We start from the raw sequence: 17054 nt of genomic DNA, 5'->3' as shown, positions 1-17054 counted from the left end.
CTTAAGGGCTCCTGCGGAGTCATGCCTGGCTCCACAGGCTTCAAGAGTTGTACTCTTTGCTCTAAGCAATTTCCAGTGAGTGACCCTCACGATCGCTGCCTTCGTTGCCTCGGGGAGCAGCACCGAAAAGACAAGTGCCGAATCTGTAAGTCATTTAAGCCTCGCACCCAAAAAGAACGGGACACGAGACTGAAGGCTTTACTTATGGAGTCCGCGCTGCGCCCGGCCTCCGAGCCGTCGAGATCCTCGGCACCGAGCGTCTCTTCGGTGCAGAGTGCGCCTCCGGCAGCGGCACCGAAATCCTCGGTGCCAACTAAGAAGAAGAAGCGGTTGGAGATCCCTTCGACGGACTCCTCCCTGCGACCACCTAAGCAGGGAGCTGTCCAGGAGACACCCCAGCCACGTGCCGTGGAGGCTCCTCTGGCACCGGTGTCTCCTCATAGGGAGCCTCCCCCGACTCATGCGAGTGGGGGAGCGCCTCTACAAGGGCCGTCGACGCCGGAGGCGTTCGCCACGGCAGGGGCCCTCATGGCCTTGCCTACGCCTCCGTCCCCCCCTCGGCCGAGGGACAAGGGACCTGCGTCTCGGGGCAAACCCGCGCTGGGTGGCCCCGGTGGGTGGAGGAAACACCGCTCCCGATCCTCGCCCAGACGGTCAAGGAGGGTGGAGAGCCGCTCCCCTCCGAGCTCCGACTCTCAGTCGTCGAGCGCCTCGGCACCGGGGGCGGTCAAGAGGCCCCAAGAGCCGACGCAGAAGCTCCAGCGCCGGCTCCGGCACCGATCGCAGCTCGGGCTTGAGCACCCCGGTGCGGGAAACATCTCGGCACCGCACCGGCTCACCTACTGGCAGCCCCGGTCACCATCACAGACTGACGGCACCGGGCCAGGAGGTTCTGCCGAGCACCCTTGCTACGGCACCGGACGCTGCGTTGTCAGCATCGGCACCCTAAGCGCTCCGGCACCGCCGTACCCGGTACCGCCATACCCCACGTCATTGGTACCGATGTTACCGGCACCGACGCACTCGGTGATGACGACCTCGGTACCGTCACAACAGGCACTGATGACTTTGGTACCGACGCACTCGGCACTGGTGGGACCGGCACTGACCCTGATGAGACCGGCACCGATTCCCTCGGCACCGATGAGACCAGCACCGATTCCCTCGGCTCCGACGATACCGGCATACTCTACGCTCGATCCTGGCACAGTACCGACTGACCGGCGCGGCGGGAAAGCTGCGTTCCCGCTCAGAGTCCCCGGCACATAGCCGCAGACATCGCCGTTCGCACTCCAGAGGTGGCAAGCAGCGTTACAAGAGGTCATGCCATAGACATAGGAGATCCAGCTCCTCTAGCTGGTCTTCTAGACGGCGCCACAGGCGTAGACACGTCTCGACCTCTTCTTCCTCACGAAGCCGCTCCCCGCCTAAAGCCCGTAAGAGGCGGTCAGCGGGCTCTGGCCACCGTGACAGACATGGGGAGGCCTTTCAGTACCCAATTCCGGGCTGGGCCCAAGGCCCTTGGCAAGGGCCATACTGGGGTCCATGGGGCTCCCATCCAACCCAGGGGGTGGAGTCACTCCATTCGGGGGTGGTTCAGCCTCCACCACCCCCAATTCAACCAGCTCCGCACGTGCCCTCAGAAGCGGAGTCTGACCCCGAGGAGGGCCCCTCTACAGGGCCTACTCCCTTATCCTCCTCGTCGTCCTCTGATGAAGGGACCTCGAGGGATCATAAGTCACCCTTTTTGATTTTTGGGCGCATCAAGACCTCCTTAAGAGGGTAGCCAATAATCTGGGCTAACCCTTAAGGAAATGTCCGAGGAGGACGACCCCCTCTTTGGGCCTTCTCGAGTGGCCCTTCCAGTTCATGACAGAGTCATGAAAATAGTTAGGGCAGTTTGGCAGACGCCTTCTTCTGTTCCCCCTACATCTAAGGGAACGGAGAGAAAATACTATGTCCCCAAGGAAAACTTTGAGTTCCTTTATAACCACCCTGCCCCGGGAACTTTAGTAGTGGATGCGGCCAACCAAAGGGACCGCCAGGGGGTTCAGGGAAGTACTCCCAAAGACAAGGAGGGAAAAAAATTAGACCTCTTTGGCCGCAGGGTTTACTCCACTGCCGCCTTACAATTGAGGGTAGCCAACCACCAGGCGCTTCTGAGTAAATACAACCAGAACTTGTGGGCCTCCCTGCAGCACTTAGTTGCAGCGCTTCCCCCGGACCAAGCTGCAGACCTCGCCACTGTGGCTCAGGAGGGAGAGGTTGTGGCCCGAGCAGCCTTACAGTCGGCTAGTGATGCCGCAGACACTGCAGGCAGGGCGATGGCTTCGGCCATCGTCATGCGCCGCTGCTCTTGGTTGCAGGCTTCTGGGTTGTCTACTGAGGTCCAGCAAGCGATTCAGGACCTGCCATTTGAGGGGTCATGCCTCTTTTCTGAGAGGACCGATGACAGGTTGCATGCCCTAAAGGATTCTAGGGCCACCCTTAGGTCCCTGGGACTCTACACCCCCCAGACATCGGGACGTCAGTCTCGACCTCAACCTCAACGCCGCCCACCCCCCCCCGCCCAGGCCACCTCCTAGGGCCACCCAACCAAGAAGGGGTCGGGAGCGGTTTAGAGGGCCCAATCGCCGGGACCGGCAGGGCTCTTCGGCATGGGCGCAGCAGGGTGGCAAGCCTGGATCCGGAAACGGTAATAAACGCTTTTGACAGCGGTTTTGAGGTTGGCACTCTTCCTTTTACCCTGGAAGTTAGCCGGCCCTTTGAAAACAGGCTTCGGCCATACTATCACACCTGGGAGACAATTACTACGGACCGCTGGGTTCTGGGGGTGGTCCTTAACGGATATGCCCTTCAACTCACGGCCTTTCCCCCGAATTCTCCTCCTGCCCCATCCCCCTAAGGGGTCCCAGCTCACGAACACCTGCTCGTGCAAGAGGTTCACTCCCTTTTGCGACTAGGCGCTATAGAGGAGGTTCCGCGAGGAGAAAGGGGAAGGGGTTTTTACTCCAGGTATTTCCTGGTCCCCAAGGCCAAGGGAGGTCTGAGACCTATACTGGACCTCCGTCGCCTGAATAGGTTTATTAGATGAATTAAATTTCGTATGGTCTCCTTGGCTTCTATAATCCCCGCCTTAGATCCCGGGGATTGGTACGCTGCCCTGGATTTGAAGGATGCGTACTTTCACATCTCCATTTTCCCAGGACACAAGAAGTTCCTGAGATTCAGGATCAGGGGAGATCATTATCAATTTACGGCTCTCCCATTTGGCCTGTCTTCGGCTCCTAGGGTTTTTACCAAATGAATGGTGGTGGTGGCGGCCCACTTCCGCCGCAATGGGGTACAGATTTTCCCCTACCTGGACGACTGGCTCATCAAGGGCAGATCCAGAATCCATGTCCAGAACAGCCTTGAGCTGACTTGCGCCACATGCACCAAGTCCACTCTTACCCCGGTGCAGCGCATAGATTTCATAGGAGCCACCCTAGACACTAATAGCGCAAGAGCCTTCCTTCCACAGCCCCGATTCCAGGCGATGGGTTCCATTATTGCGGACCTTTGCAGGTCCCCCACGACGACAGCCAGGCATTGCCTACAGCTGTTGCGGCATATGGCAGCTTCCACGTGCGTGGTTAAGCTGGCACGTCTCAAGTTAAGACCTCTACAGGCTTGGTTGGCTTCGGTCTATGCCCCTTCTAGACATTTACTGACCAAGGTGGTCACGGTTCCCCCACAGGTGCTGTCCTCCCTCGAATGGTGGAGGACTCCGAGGGAGGTGCTCAAGGGAGTCCCGTTCACAGACCTGACTCCGTCAGTGGTTCTTATCACGGACACCTCGGATGTGGGATGGGGAACCCACATCAGCAGAGACCTAGGTACCCAAGGGTTGTGGTCTCTGGCGGAGAGAGCCCTGCATATCAACGTTCGAGAGCACAGAGCGGTCTGGCTGGCCTGCAAGACCTTCCTCAGATTCCTGAGGGACAAGGTGGTGCAGGTCCTCACAGACAACACCGCAGCCATGTTCTACAGGAACAGGCAGGGGGGAGCGCGTTCCTCGGCCCTGTGCCAGGAAGCTACATGTCTATGGGACTTTGCAGTGAGACACGACTTTCATTTAGTCGCCTCTCACCTCCCTGGGAGCAGGAACGACGAGGCAGATCGCCTCAGCAGATCGTTCTCACCCCGCCACGAATGGTCATTGCATCCGGAGGTAGCAGCTTCAATCTTCTGAGAGTGGGGCACTCCCCAACTGGACCTGTTCGCGTCATCCTTGAACAGGAAATGCCCGAGATACTGCTCGCTTCGAGGTCGCGAGCCGGGCTCCTTGTCCGACGCTTTCCTAATACAGTGGGTGGGGGGGCTGATGTATGCATTTCCCCCTATTCCGCTCCTCCCTCAAGTCCTGCTCAAAATCAAGAGGGACAGAGCGAATATCATTCTGATTGCCCCGTTGTGGCCGAGGCAGTACTGGTACAGTACCCTGATCGACCTCTCCATCGCTACTCCGATCACGCTCCCCAGGCGATACGACCTGCTTTCCCAGGACCGGGGCGCTTGTTGCACCCGGACCTGGACCCCCTCCACCTGACGGCCTGGAGACTCTCTGGCTGACGGAGGGAGAAAGGGCCTGCTCCTTGCAGGTCCAACACATTCTGCTGGGTAGGAGGAAACCCTCCACACAGTTTACATACCGGGCAAAGTGGAGGCGCTTTATTAGTTGGGTATCTCCCCAGACAGCTCGCCCATACAGGTGGTCCTGGAATACCTTCTACACCTTAAAACTCAGGGCCTAGCCCTGGCCTCCCTAAAGGTACACCTGGTGGCCATCTCGGCCTTCCATCCATCGGCCGATGGAGGGGCGTTCCCTTTTTCTCACCCCATGTCCGTCAGATTCCTTAAAGGGGTTGAAAGGGTGTTTCCACAGGTCCGAGACCCCATCCCTCCCTGGGATTTAAACCTGGTCCTTTCCATGTTAACAAACCCACCCTCCGTCCCCGCTGCCGGAGTCGGCAGAAAGAAGGGACTGGGGACCCGTGGGGCCGGCAGTGCCCTATATACCGCGACATGAGCGCGGCACTCCAGGGGGCGCCGTACCCGGCCCTGTGGGTATGCTAAGGAAAAAGGTTGCGGGAATCTGTGCACGGGGCGCGCGCACACCTAATTGGAATGGACATGAGCAACACATCTCGAAGAACAACAGTTACTGGTAAGTAGCCCTGTTTTATTTCCAGTTTACAAATGGGGAACGGAGGCACTAAGCAACTTTCCGACGGTCTCAATGGAATTCTGTGCAGATCCAAGACTTGAATCTAGCTCTTTACGCTAATGCTTAACCCAGCATTCTCTTTTGGTGCATAGAAATAATCTGTGACCCTGGTGCCAGTTTTCCTGTACTGAAGCTGGGAATGCTGAAGGCGGGGAATACGTAAAACAAGACAACAGAAATGGCATACAGTTGGCTTACCTTTGTAAGACTGGAAATGGCAAGATAAAGACTTCATTAATGTACTTATTTACAGAGTCTAGCGTCTTGCTTCAGGGGCCCTTTTCTAAGTGGTGTGTGTAGGAGGCTTTCCAAAGATCTGCGCCATTGCCGAGGAGGTCTTCCTGATCTAGTCGTGTGGAGTACTCAAGAGCACCACTTCAAGGTATGTTCCTAGCTTTGGCGTGAAAGCAGCATATGAGGGCGTGTCCTCCTAAACTTAAATTGAAATAATTCATTGGGGCGTAAGTGGTATGGCTACAAAAGAAAAACTTCCATCTGTCACAGCAGGGGTCCTCAAACTTTTTGTAGCCTGGACCACATGCTATTCACAGAGCTCTGGACTACACACCACTGCAGTAATTGCTTATATGGAAAATATTGAGGTCATTTTAGCATACCTTTTAATGCAGCTTATTAGTTGGACGAGAGCCAGCACTATGTGACCAGCTAGGTCTGCGTGGATGAATGTCAAATACTTCATGGACCACAGATGATTGCTTTACAGTAATTTCAATGTAGTAATCAGTTGCCAGGTCCAGTAGAGCAGCACCTCGTGCTGACTATAACACTGCTATAAAGCACTCTTACATTCTGCAGCTTTTACTCACCCTGTGGTATGTAATCAAAAACTAAGGGCTTTATACCAGAAGCCTTTAGTCTGCCTGCTGGGTTCCTCCAACAGACCTATGTACTGAAAATCCTTAGTTTTTTTCCAGCTAGACTATTTGAGCCATTTTGAGTACAGGGAGAGGCACAGATAATATTGTCTTGTAAGGAACCTGTTGGTTGACTATCAAACAGTTGTGAAAAGTCAGTTGAGAGGTGGAGAGCTTGCCTTGTAAGCTTTCCTTTTGCACCAACCGGTGCAGTTCTGGTTGTCCCATCTGACACAAAAATTGGAATTGGAAAAGGTACAGAAAAGGGCAACAAAATGATTAGGTATATGGAAAAGCTTCCCTAGGTGGAGCGATTAATAAGACTGGGCCTTTTCAGCTTGGAAAAAGAGATGACTAAGGGAGAATATGATAAAGGTCTATAAAATGATGGCTGGTGTGGAGAAAGTAAATATTATTTACTTCCTTAACATAAGAACTAGTAAAATTAATAGCCAACAAGTTTAAAATGATGAAAAAGGAAGTATTTATTCACACAACACCCAGTCAACCTGTGGAACTCCTTGCCAGAGGATGTTGGGAAGGCCAAGAGTATAATGGGGTTCAAAAAAGAGCTAGACAAGTTCATGGAGGATGGAACCAGCTATTATTAGCCAGATTCGTAGGGACTGCTGTTTGCCAGAAACAAACAGAGAATGGGCAACAGGATGGATCATATGATTACCTGTTCTAGTCATGCGCTCTGAAGCCAGAATACTGGGCTAGCTGGACCATAGAGTCTGATCCAGTATGGCCGTTCTTCTACAGCAATTAAGGGGAATGCTCCTGAGGTAGGTTATAGTATAGCTCTAGCAGGAAACGATGAGTTGGGCTGCTAGGGAATAAGTTGCATCATTGATTTACCATTAAGAATTCTTTTCAACTTTTGGTCTCTCTTCCCCTACCTTTTACAAGTGGACATGCGCCAGAACCTGGCTGCTGGATCTTTCTTTTAAATGGGGGCTGTTTCCAAAAATTGTAAAATGGCAAAAACTCGCTGCCGGGGCCAATTGCATGAACACACTTCACTTTGCCTTCAGGTTGACAGGCATTGTTTGTTCTGGTGTGGGATCCTCAGCAATTGTGGATTACATAAACTATTTAACATAGCGGTTAAGGCAAATTGGTTCCTGAGGCTGCGTCTTTGCCCAACGTGCAAAGATACCCTGCAAGGTAGGGATAGGATACAGAAGGACCTAAACAAACTGGAGGATTGGGCCAAAAGAAATCTAATGAGGTTCAACAAAGAAAAGTGCAGAGTCCTCCACTTAGGACGGAAGAATCCCATGCACAGCTATAGACTGGGGACCGACGAGCTGGGCAGCAGTTCTGCAGAAAAGGACCTGGGGGTAACAGTGGATAAAAAGCTGGATATAAGACAGCAGTGTGCCCTGGTTGTCAAGATGGCTAATGGCATATTGGGCTGCATTAGTAGGAGCATTGCCAGCAGGTCGTGGGAAGTGATTATTCCCCTCTATTCGGCATTGGTGAGGCTGCATTTAGAGTATTGTGTCCAGTTTTGGGTCCCCCACTACAAAAAGGATGTGGACAAGTTGGAGAGAGTCCAGCAGAGGGCAACAGAAATGATGAGGGGGCTGGAGCACAGGACTTATGAGGAGAGGCTGAGGGAACTGGGCTTGTTTAGTCTGCAAAAGAGAAGAATGAGGGGGGATTTGATAGCAGCCTTTAACTACCTGAAAGGGGGTTCCAGGGAGGATGGGGCTAGGCTGTTCTCGGTGGTGGCAGATGACAGAACAAGGAGCAACGGTCTCAAGTTGCAGGGCGGGAGGTCTAGGTTGGACATTAGGAAAAAGTTTTTTACTAGGAGGGTGGTGAAGCACTGGAATAGGTTACCTAGGGAGGTGGTGGAATCTCCATCTTTAAGCTGAGGCTTGACAAAGCCCTGGCTGGGATGATATAGCTGAGGTTAGTCCTGCTTTGAGCAGGGGGTTGGACAAGATGACCTCCTGAGGTCCCTTCCAACTCTAATATTCTATGATTCTATGCTCTTCTGCTGGAACTGTCTTTTCCTTAGAAGAGGTCACCCAGATGCTAGCCAGTTACTAACAGCCAATTTATGTACACAGGGCTCTTCGTAAACACTGGAAGCTGATTTGTGTCATTAAACATCTTCCTGGCCTTCCTTTAACATGAGTATTCAAATTTTGTTTCAAAAAGTTAAGGGGGAAGATGTTGAACTTCATTCTTGGATATGAGAATTCTTACCTGTCACTATAGGAAACAGATGGTGTTATGGGCCTGGATGATTGTTTCAGTTCCTAAACTTAAGCATAGGATTATTATTTATTTATTTTTTTTAACATTTCAGCTGGTGGAAGTTAAGGGTCCCAATGATCGCCTCTCCCACAAACAGATGATTTGGCTGGGTGAACTGAAGAAGTTGGGTGCTGCAGTAGAAGTTTGTCATGTGGCTGCAATCGGAGCTAAGAGTAAATGCCTCACTTGACTAAAACTATCTTGCACATTTGGTGTTTAGGGGGGGATTTGATTAAAAAAACCAAACATGAATGCCTGCTAATGGTTGCATTTATTTTAAGCATCTGCCACCATGGACATGTCTTACTTTAGATAATTAGGCCCCTGCCAACTGGAAATAATGTAGATTTGAAGACACTTGCTTTTTTTGATGAAGAACTAAGAGGTTTTATTTACTATAAATCAGGTCTCCACAGACATAATTGAAGAGGCATACAACCAGATGATAGGGGATCATTCTCCCAGCTGAGCTCTAGAACAGTCCCTGATTGATTGGCTGCTGTATTTATGTTACAGAGAGATGTGCTATAGAATGACTGCACAGCCTCACTTTGCTTAGCTAATTAAACCATGTTTAAACACCAAATTCTGCTCTTTTAATACTACTCCTAGGCACACCTATTGAATGGCTTTTATGCACCTCAGTACTGCCTGAGATCAACCCCAGCTGTCCTACTTCCATCCATGAAACAGCTTGAGAGGCACTAGCTCACTGGATGTGGGGTGAGGAATTAACTCTCCAAAAAGATAGTTAAAGCTGTAAATAAGGGATGGATAGATTAAATGGAGACTCAAAATAGAATAGCAGTACACTAGGAGAACAGAATCAGCTTTTAACAGAGAGTAGTGACTGCTCTTATAGAAAACTTGTTACAATTTAGGTGGGGGAAAATAATCATTACAGCTCCATTTTCTTATTCTTAAGTTGGCCATTTTATCACTGAAGCTTTTGAGGATAGTTTTGCTGTTACATATACTGTATACTAGGATTTTGACATGTGAAATGATTAAAGGGGCACATACTACGATTCCTTCATACACAATTGCAGCTGGCTAGATAGCTACTTATTACAGCAGTACTTACAGTAATATGGTAGGTGGTTTATGTAATAAATAGAGGGTAACCACCAGGAAAGATCATTCTGAGCATCTGACTTATCAACAAATGTTACTCCAGAACCTGTCTCTGCCTCTAACCAAAGTGGGTTGTCTGAGTTTGAGGGGAAAAAAACCAAACAAATCACAAAATGGTCTTTTTTTTTTTTTTGGAAGGGGGTGTCAATAGGTGTGTTTGGTAAGCAAAAAAGAGAGTCAGGCAGGCAATAAAAAAACCCAAACATCACAGGGGCTACCCTGCTGAAATACTGCTTCACCTTTCTGTAGACTAGTCGACTGCTGCACCATTTTCTGAAATCAGTAAAAATAAATTCAGAATTACAACGGAAAGGCATGAACTTTTATTAACAGTCTAATTTACTTCACATTCACAACCTCACTGCCAGGGTTTTGTGTTCATCCTGGCAATTCTACTTTTCTCAGTAAGTCATCAGCATTAGGCACAAAGGTTTTAGTTTCAATTAAAATAGTCAACGCTGTAACCTGCTGCAGCAACAGCATTAGCAATCTATTACCTAAAGGGATTTGGGAAACCAGTTGTTCAGGCTCTTGTGGGATGCAGATTGACATTTCTTCCTTTCCTTAAAAGGTTAGAAATTTTTTGGTTTTAATGTATCTTTCCATCTGAGATTAACAGCCAAAACCTTTGCCCCTACTACACACATCATTAAAAGCACAAAGGTGGTTTAAATATTAGAGTGGTATTTCATCTGCATGTTTAAAAAAATACACACCATTCAATAGGTTTCTAAAGTTGTAGGCATTTCTTTGGTACATGGCAGTAATTCAGTGAATGAAATTGCACTACCATGACTCCTGACATCACCATGACCTCCACTCTGCAGTAGCTAAAGGCATTAGAGTTGTATTTTAACCATATCAACCAGCATTTCATATCCCAGTAGGTATGTTAATATTGTTTACAATCTAGTAAAATAATCATGATACAACAGCTCACTATCAACCAAAGCAGTGCATGTGGTTAGAAAACAAAGATCTAAAATAAGCTTGTTTATAGTTGTTGTACTTTTACAAAGCACTAGTTTCAAAGTTGCCAACTAGACTTGAAAGAGATGTGAGCTTGGCTAGGGAAGAGAGCTGTAGATACGTACTCAGTCCTCAGAGCTACTGGCAAGAAGAGCCAGCCATTAGGCAAGTTCGGAGCAGTTGGTATGGTCAGTAAGGCAGCTGTTTACAGTAGGGAATGTAACAGTTTACACAGGCAGACAGCTCCTGAACTATACATTAGGAGCTGCCTTTCCACAGTACATTCAGTTTTTAATGTATTTAAAACACTCAGGGTAAAACAAACACATCAGAGTGATTAGTACGCAGAATCAGGACCCAAGGATGCAACAGGACAGATTTTTGAGTAGGGCTGTCAATTAATCGCAATTAATGCAGGTGATTAATTTGTTTTGCATTTTGTGTTAGTTAGATTTAAAAATGGTCACAATTAATTGCAGTTTTAAATCAGACTGTTAAATAATAATAAATACCAATAGTATTGTTCACTTAAATCCACAGTCCTACTTCTTGTTCAACCAAATCGATAAGACAAATAAGTTTGTTTACATTTACAGGAGATAATGCTGCCCGCTTATTTACAGTGTCACCTGAAAATGAGAACAGGTGTTCATATGGCATTGTTGTAGCCAGCGTCGCAAGGTGTTACATGCCAGATATTTGTATACCCTCTTCATACTCGTAGGCACTAAAGTTTTACATTGAGTGCAGTTATGTTAAAAAAGTAATTCCACATTTGTAAATTGCACTTTCACAGTAAAGGGATTGCACTACAGTACTTCTAGGGGCAAATGCAAAATCCTATTTCTTGTGTTTCTTTTTTACAGTGCAAATATTTGTAATAAAAAGAATAGTATGAAGGGAGCACTGTACACTTTTTATTCTGTGTTGTCATTAAAATGATACGAAAGATCACACTGGTTCAGAGCAGAAGTCCATCTACCCCAGTATCCTGTCTTCTGACAGTGGTCAGGTGCTTCAGAGGGAATGAACAGAACAGATAAATCAGTTCCATTCCTAGCTTATATTGGAAATGTAGAAAAACACCCACAAATATTTATAATAAATTTAAATTGGTATTCTATTATTCTTTAACAGTGCAATTAAAACTGCTTTTAATCGTGACTGTTTTTTTAATCTTGTGATTGTGATTTTTTTAAAAAACCATTTGACAGCCCTAATTTTTAGAGTAATCTGAATATCACTTATTAGCGTAATACCTCTTCTGCTTACTTAGCCTCCAAAAGCTGTTCTGTTCGGTAAATAGATTTGTAGACAGTTTTTGTAAAGGCATATTTACCAACAAGAACATTTGTAGCATGTAAAATACAGATATAGGATATACAGGATAGGAATTAAAAATACTGAAAATGCAAGCTAGAAAGCCTTACCAAAGCAGTTCCTGTTCTGGTACAGCACCCTTTTTTCAAAGGTTAAAATCCCAAATATTAACGCTTTTTGCCCTCAGATGCTTATCTGATTAAAGTAATTCCAAACTTTGGTAATTGGACTCTTAGGTGCATTAACCATTTTAGGAAAATTTTTTTATGCTATAAGCAGTAAAAGTGGTTTATTCATTTAAAAATTTGGTACCAAAAATTAGCACACAGGTTGAAGTCTTGTATGTCAAGTATCAGGCGAGGGAAAGCTTTGCCCAAATTAAAAAAATTAACAGAAAAGCCAACCTGTTGGTTCAACAGACCTGTCAGTAAATTTTACTTATTTTAGTCTCTCTCAGCTATTTTGTGGAAGACTTCGCAGGATCAGATTTTCTTTGAGAAAAATCAGGCTACTGTAACGTTGTGGCACATTGATGGGAAGTGTTCTGTTCAGCTTCAAGTAATGTTTCTTCAACAAAACGGGAAAATTCCTAACCAGTTCTCTCCTGCTGCAAAACAAGGTGTTTGGAAAAGGAAGTTTTGCCAAACAAATGTTAAAAAAACCAATCTGCTTTATCTTTAAAATTGAAAAAAACTTCACAGAAATATATATATTTTTTAAAATGGTGTGTGGAAGCCAAGAGAATACATTCCCTAACTATTCTGTAGTTCAAGGGAAAAAAGCAACTAAATTACATGTTACAAATTGGACTTCCCCAGCACAACCTCCACTCCTCTTAATAGGGCATAAGAAACTTAAAAACAATTAACAAAAACTGATCAAGATTAATTATATTCTGGGCCTGACAGGAAATCATTCTGGTTTCGGGCTAAACAGAATTTGTCTACTAATTTGCGTATTGTCATTTAAGGTTTTTGCTGTTCAGAAGGCTAAATGATAATGGCTTTTTGGTGATTTCTAGAGTTAGTTTGACTAACTAGAATATGGAAATTATGTTTATATTAGTGGGTACTTTATAACCTATTGGAAAAAGAAGTTATGTTTCATGCTGCATAAGACATCTTACTAGTACTTCATTCCAATTAAAGGCACTTTTAAGACTACAATATTACCTACAGTGAACATTTTAAGGTTAACAGTGCATATTGTCCTGAAGTCAGTTCCTGTGAACTAAAGGCAAGCTCATGACATTGGAGCAAAGATTTGAATGGTCTTTCTAATGGATAATTGAAAAAATAATTAGGTACATGGCACCAAAGCAACATATACTAAATAAACCAAGTCACAGAAAGATAGCACGGAAGCATATAAATGTGTCCTTACTAAACCTGTACTGTGATAAAGTAGTTTGTTCCCGGATTTCTACAACTGCCAGTCAATACTGTCTACAGTAATGCTAAGTTTCTTCGATGTTTGTTTTCACTAATTTGATTTGCTAATCTGTGCTGACATATTAGCTTCAGTCAACAGCTGGGAAAACAGACATTGCAAACAAAAAGAAAACCCGATTAGTGACCACATGGAACCTTCGCATGAGTGAATGAAATCTCTGCACCTTACATGTTGAGCCAGACCTAGAGAATACAGAAAGAATGGTCAGATACCAGACAAGATGTTTATGTGACACCACTGAAAACAAAATTGTGCGATTTGAAGCATGATTTGCTTTTAAATATTTGTGCAAAAACTTATGTAATATTTGTAAATAAAATTATTACAGCTTCAGATGCTGCAGTTAGCAGTGTTAACTTAGAGAAGACACAATGGTCTGCGATTTCCCCCCAAATATTTAGGCACCACAATACCTTAGTCCTCATTTGCAAGTGTCTCAGTGGACAGCCAGATTTTGGCACCACTTAAAAATTTACTTAAAGGTGTTCCCAGAATGCTCCGTCTGCATAGGTTCCCTATTGGAGAAAATGGGAATGAGGAGGAGAGAAAATCTGGGGTGCCAGCAGTGTCATTTAAACCATTTGCTCTGAAGTACATCCTGCTTTGATCCAGTTCCGAAAAGTTAGCTTGCAAAGAAGAGCTGCTTTTGTGCTGCCGAAGACTCCTGTTGAGCATGTCTACTTGGTCTGTCAGCAAAGAGATTTTATGGAAGGCAGTGATGAAGCCACCATTATTAATTTGGGCCTCGGGAACCCAGCGGAAGTAACAGAGTTTCCACAGTTTTATGTGTGTTCCAGACAGACGGGGTATAATTACACCATGCAAGTCGACAGGCTTTGAAAACCAGTCTCTAAAATATTGCTCCATGTTATTGGTCTGGCTATCCATCTGCTGAAGAAAGTCTGGTTTCAGTTTTAGTATCAATGAATTTCTTCTTGGAAGAAACTCTTGATCGTTGATGATCCCATTCTTTAATGATGGGGGAATTCCTCTTAGCGTTGAGCTATAGTTTTTCTGCAGAAAACAAAGATAGGACATAAACATGGTTAATTTTCCTCAGATGTAATCTGCTGCAACAGCGGTGTTTATGCATGCTTACAATTCTCCACTGGAGGACTGAGAGGTAACATTTCGCGGTCATTGTAAGGCAACAATTCTAATTACTGTGTGGCTTGCATGGCAAATAATTTGATCATTCATGATTAATAAAATAGTTGTACTTTTTAACTGAATACTACAATATTAAATCAGTTGTCTAATCTATGAAAAAACTCTAAAGATCTATGAAACTATAAGGAGAAGAGTGTTAATCCAAAGCACCTTTCTATCACACCATAGCTGTAGTGATGCAGTAAGTCTCAGATGTAGGCAGTAAGCCCAAGCATACCAGAGGATGCATTGGAAGCCAAATGGCCCAACACTGGACAGTTGTACCTCTAGGGAAATTAATTTTTAATACCTTACCTATAGGCTGGGACACTATGCAATAAAGGCATTGTAACTGAACGGCTGAAAGGACAAGTCCACTGGCAGAAGTTTGATTTCAATGCACTTCCATTATTATTACCTTTGTTCTTTTAAAAGTTTTCACAGCCCCATTTTGTACACATGGGGCACTCTTCCCAATATACCAGGGGTTGTGAAAGAGCAAGCGATCCCTTGTTGTAAACTGAAGAGACCAGTCCCAAACAGAAGGAAATTTTAGACCTTTTTCATCACCCAACTGGATGTTTTTGCTTATACCGAATTCCTGCAAGAAGAAATATTCAGACATATTAAAAACAAACTAATTTAATTACTTACAAATCTGATTATATAAAGCTCTTTATAATTATTACATGTCGCTCAGGGGAGCAGGGGGCAGGGCTTCAAGCATGGGTGTCTACAGACCAAATGTCAAAGTATATAGGGCAACAAAGGTGACCACTGCTGAAAGACAGAACTGAATCCTGGTTTCTGCTTGTTCAGTGGGTGAAATGCTGGGGGAGAGCTAATGTTTAGTTAAGGATAAATTTAACATTAAAAATTATGGAAATGTGGTTATTTGCTTTTTAAAAATAAAACCTCTAAACTTTATTTCTATGCTAACGTATGGGTTTGAAAAAACAACTGGTGGAGGAATAGCATGAAGAGAACATTGTAAATATTTACAATCTTAATTCTAGTTTAAAGAATTTTATGGGTGTATTGGTGTATATTAGAATTGCCTTGCACTGTTCTAAATATAAATTAAATCTAAACTGATTCTTTTAAACAGTAATGATTGTAGAAGAGTTGTCTGAGAAACATTTAGGTCTCCTGGTTTTTGTCCTGCCCTTGGAGATGCATGAGACAAATGGCTCATATCCTGTACCATTCAGAGTATACAAGTCAGCCATTTGTGTGTGTACTTCCTTTGAAGGTTGGGATTTTTTAGATATTTATCAGAGGCTCTTTTTTAGGTTTAAGCACCACTGTTCTCTCTTTCTGTATGAAGAATACTTGATCACTACTACTCAGAGTTTTAGCATTCTTTTTATAAAGCTGTCATTGGGTATTTTTAAATAATTATGTGGCCACATCACATGAGATTTCAAAGTTTGTTTGTAGCATCAGATACCATCCAAGTCACTGTCGATCATACAGATGAAAGGAAGCTGCATACTAATCTCACTGCAAGAATGCAGCACTGTCAGGTTTTTATGGGAGAACAGATAAAGGAAACGATGGTGCACTTGTTAATAACAATGCTCTTATAGAAATAAGGTATGGAAAATAGAGATTGTTCCCCGCTCTGCCTCCACTGCCCCAAACTGTTACCATTTTCAGTATATGCAAAGAGCATTGTAAGCACAATCTGAAGAACACTCATCTTGCATTGAATATTTTTGTTCAATGTTTTCCTTAAAAGCTCATGTTGCAATTGTGGTATTTTGCAAAAGTGAATTAATGCCATTTAGTTTAGATTTTATTTTTTTTCCCCCCAAGTACAACTCAGGTCTAAGATCAATTATTTTAAAGGTAAGGGTAACATTTCTTCATACTCACAGTGCTCTGCTTTACTCGCTGGTGTGGACAGTTGAAAAGGAAGGTGCCAAACAACGAGATCCATGTACTGTCATACAATATGGTTAAATATGTTTCAGAAAACTCAAAGGCCGATGGGTATTGTTCTAGCAGTTGCCAAACAGAGTCCAGAAACATCAAGAACAAGGGAGACTTGAGAATAAATGGACATAAGTAATTAGAATTAACATAACCTTTGTCAAAACCTTACCAGCTTGTTAACCACAAATTTAATATGCTCCTCAACGGGAAGAGAAGTTTGTAGCTAAACAAAAATCACACAACCTATAACACAAATACTCAATACCCAAGGTTAGCACTTTCACCCTCAATGACTATATGAGCTGGACAACTCAAGAAACTGTAGCAATGTACATTGACCAAACAAATTGATTTCATGTGCTTCCCAATGAGTGATACAAAGGAATTACAGTGTCATCATCATCTCTGGACTAAGCAAATATTAAATTTTGTGAGTAGGCGAGGAAAAAATTCTGAAGACTATATTTTCTCTCTGTTTTCTCATTCAAATAGATTTAAATTGTTACATGCACTATCAGAAAATCTCTCTAACAAAACCACGGGAAGGCTGTGACCTGTAAATTATAGTACGTTGAAAGGGTAGGCCTCTTTCCAGCCATATTTTGAATCATTGTGTCTATTTTCATAACATTTCCGTTTAAATTTAGTTTAAAAATGTGTTTTTACCCAGCAAA

General features: G+C 44.8%; 2 protein-coding genes across 4 annotated transcripts in view; one reads left to right on the top strand and one right to left on the bottom strand.

Annotated features, from left to right (window-relative positions):
- Positions 1–8759, top strand: part of FAN1 (FANCD2 and FANCI associated nuclease 1) — a 42272-nt gene extending 33513 nt beyond the window's left edge. For all 3 annotated transcript variants that reach the window (XM_067534551.1, XM_067534549.1, XM_067534550.1), the window contains 2 exons: positions 5523–5651; positions 8471–8759. In XM_067534551.1, the coding sequence (XP_067390652.1) occupies positions 5523–5651; positions 8471–8608 (267 nt within the window). In that variant the 3' untranslated portion in view covers positions 8609–8759. The remainder of the gene's footprint in view (positions 1–5522; positions 5652–8470) is intronic.
- Positions 8760–11609: 2850 nt separating this feature from the next.
- Positions 11610–17054, bottom strand: part of MTMR10 (myotubularin related protein 10) — a 57591-nt gene continuing 52146 nt past the window's right edge. Inside the window, exons 14-16 of the mRNA XM_067534552.1 lie at positions 16321–16491; positions 14861–15043; positions 11610–14307 (exon numbers count right to left, since the gene is read on the bottom strand). Of these exons, the coding sequence (XP_067390653.1) occupies positions 13708–14307; positions 14861–15043; positions 16321–16491 (954 nt within the window). The 3' untranslated portion in view covers positions 11610–13707. The remainder of the gene's footprint in view (positions 14308–14860; positions 15044–16320; positions 16492–17054) is intronic.

This window comes from Emydura macquarii, unplaced genomic scaffold, assembly GCF_026122565.2.
Source record: "Emydura macquarii macquarii isolate MOO-44397 ecotype Brisbane River unplaced genomic scaffold, CSIRO-AGI_Emac_v2 contig_3451, whole genome shotgun sequence".
NCBI lineage: Eukaryota > Metazoa > Chordata > Testudines > Chelidae > Emydura > Emydura macquarii.
The sequence above is the reverse complement of the archived record's forward strand: the minus strand, read 5'-3'. Positions and strand labels throughout refer to the sequence as shown.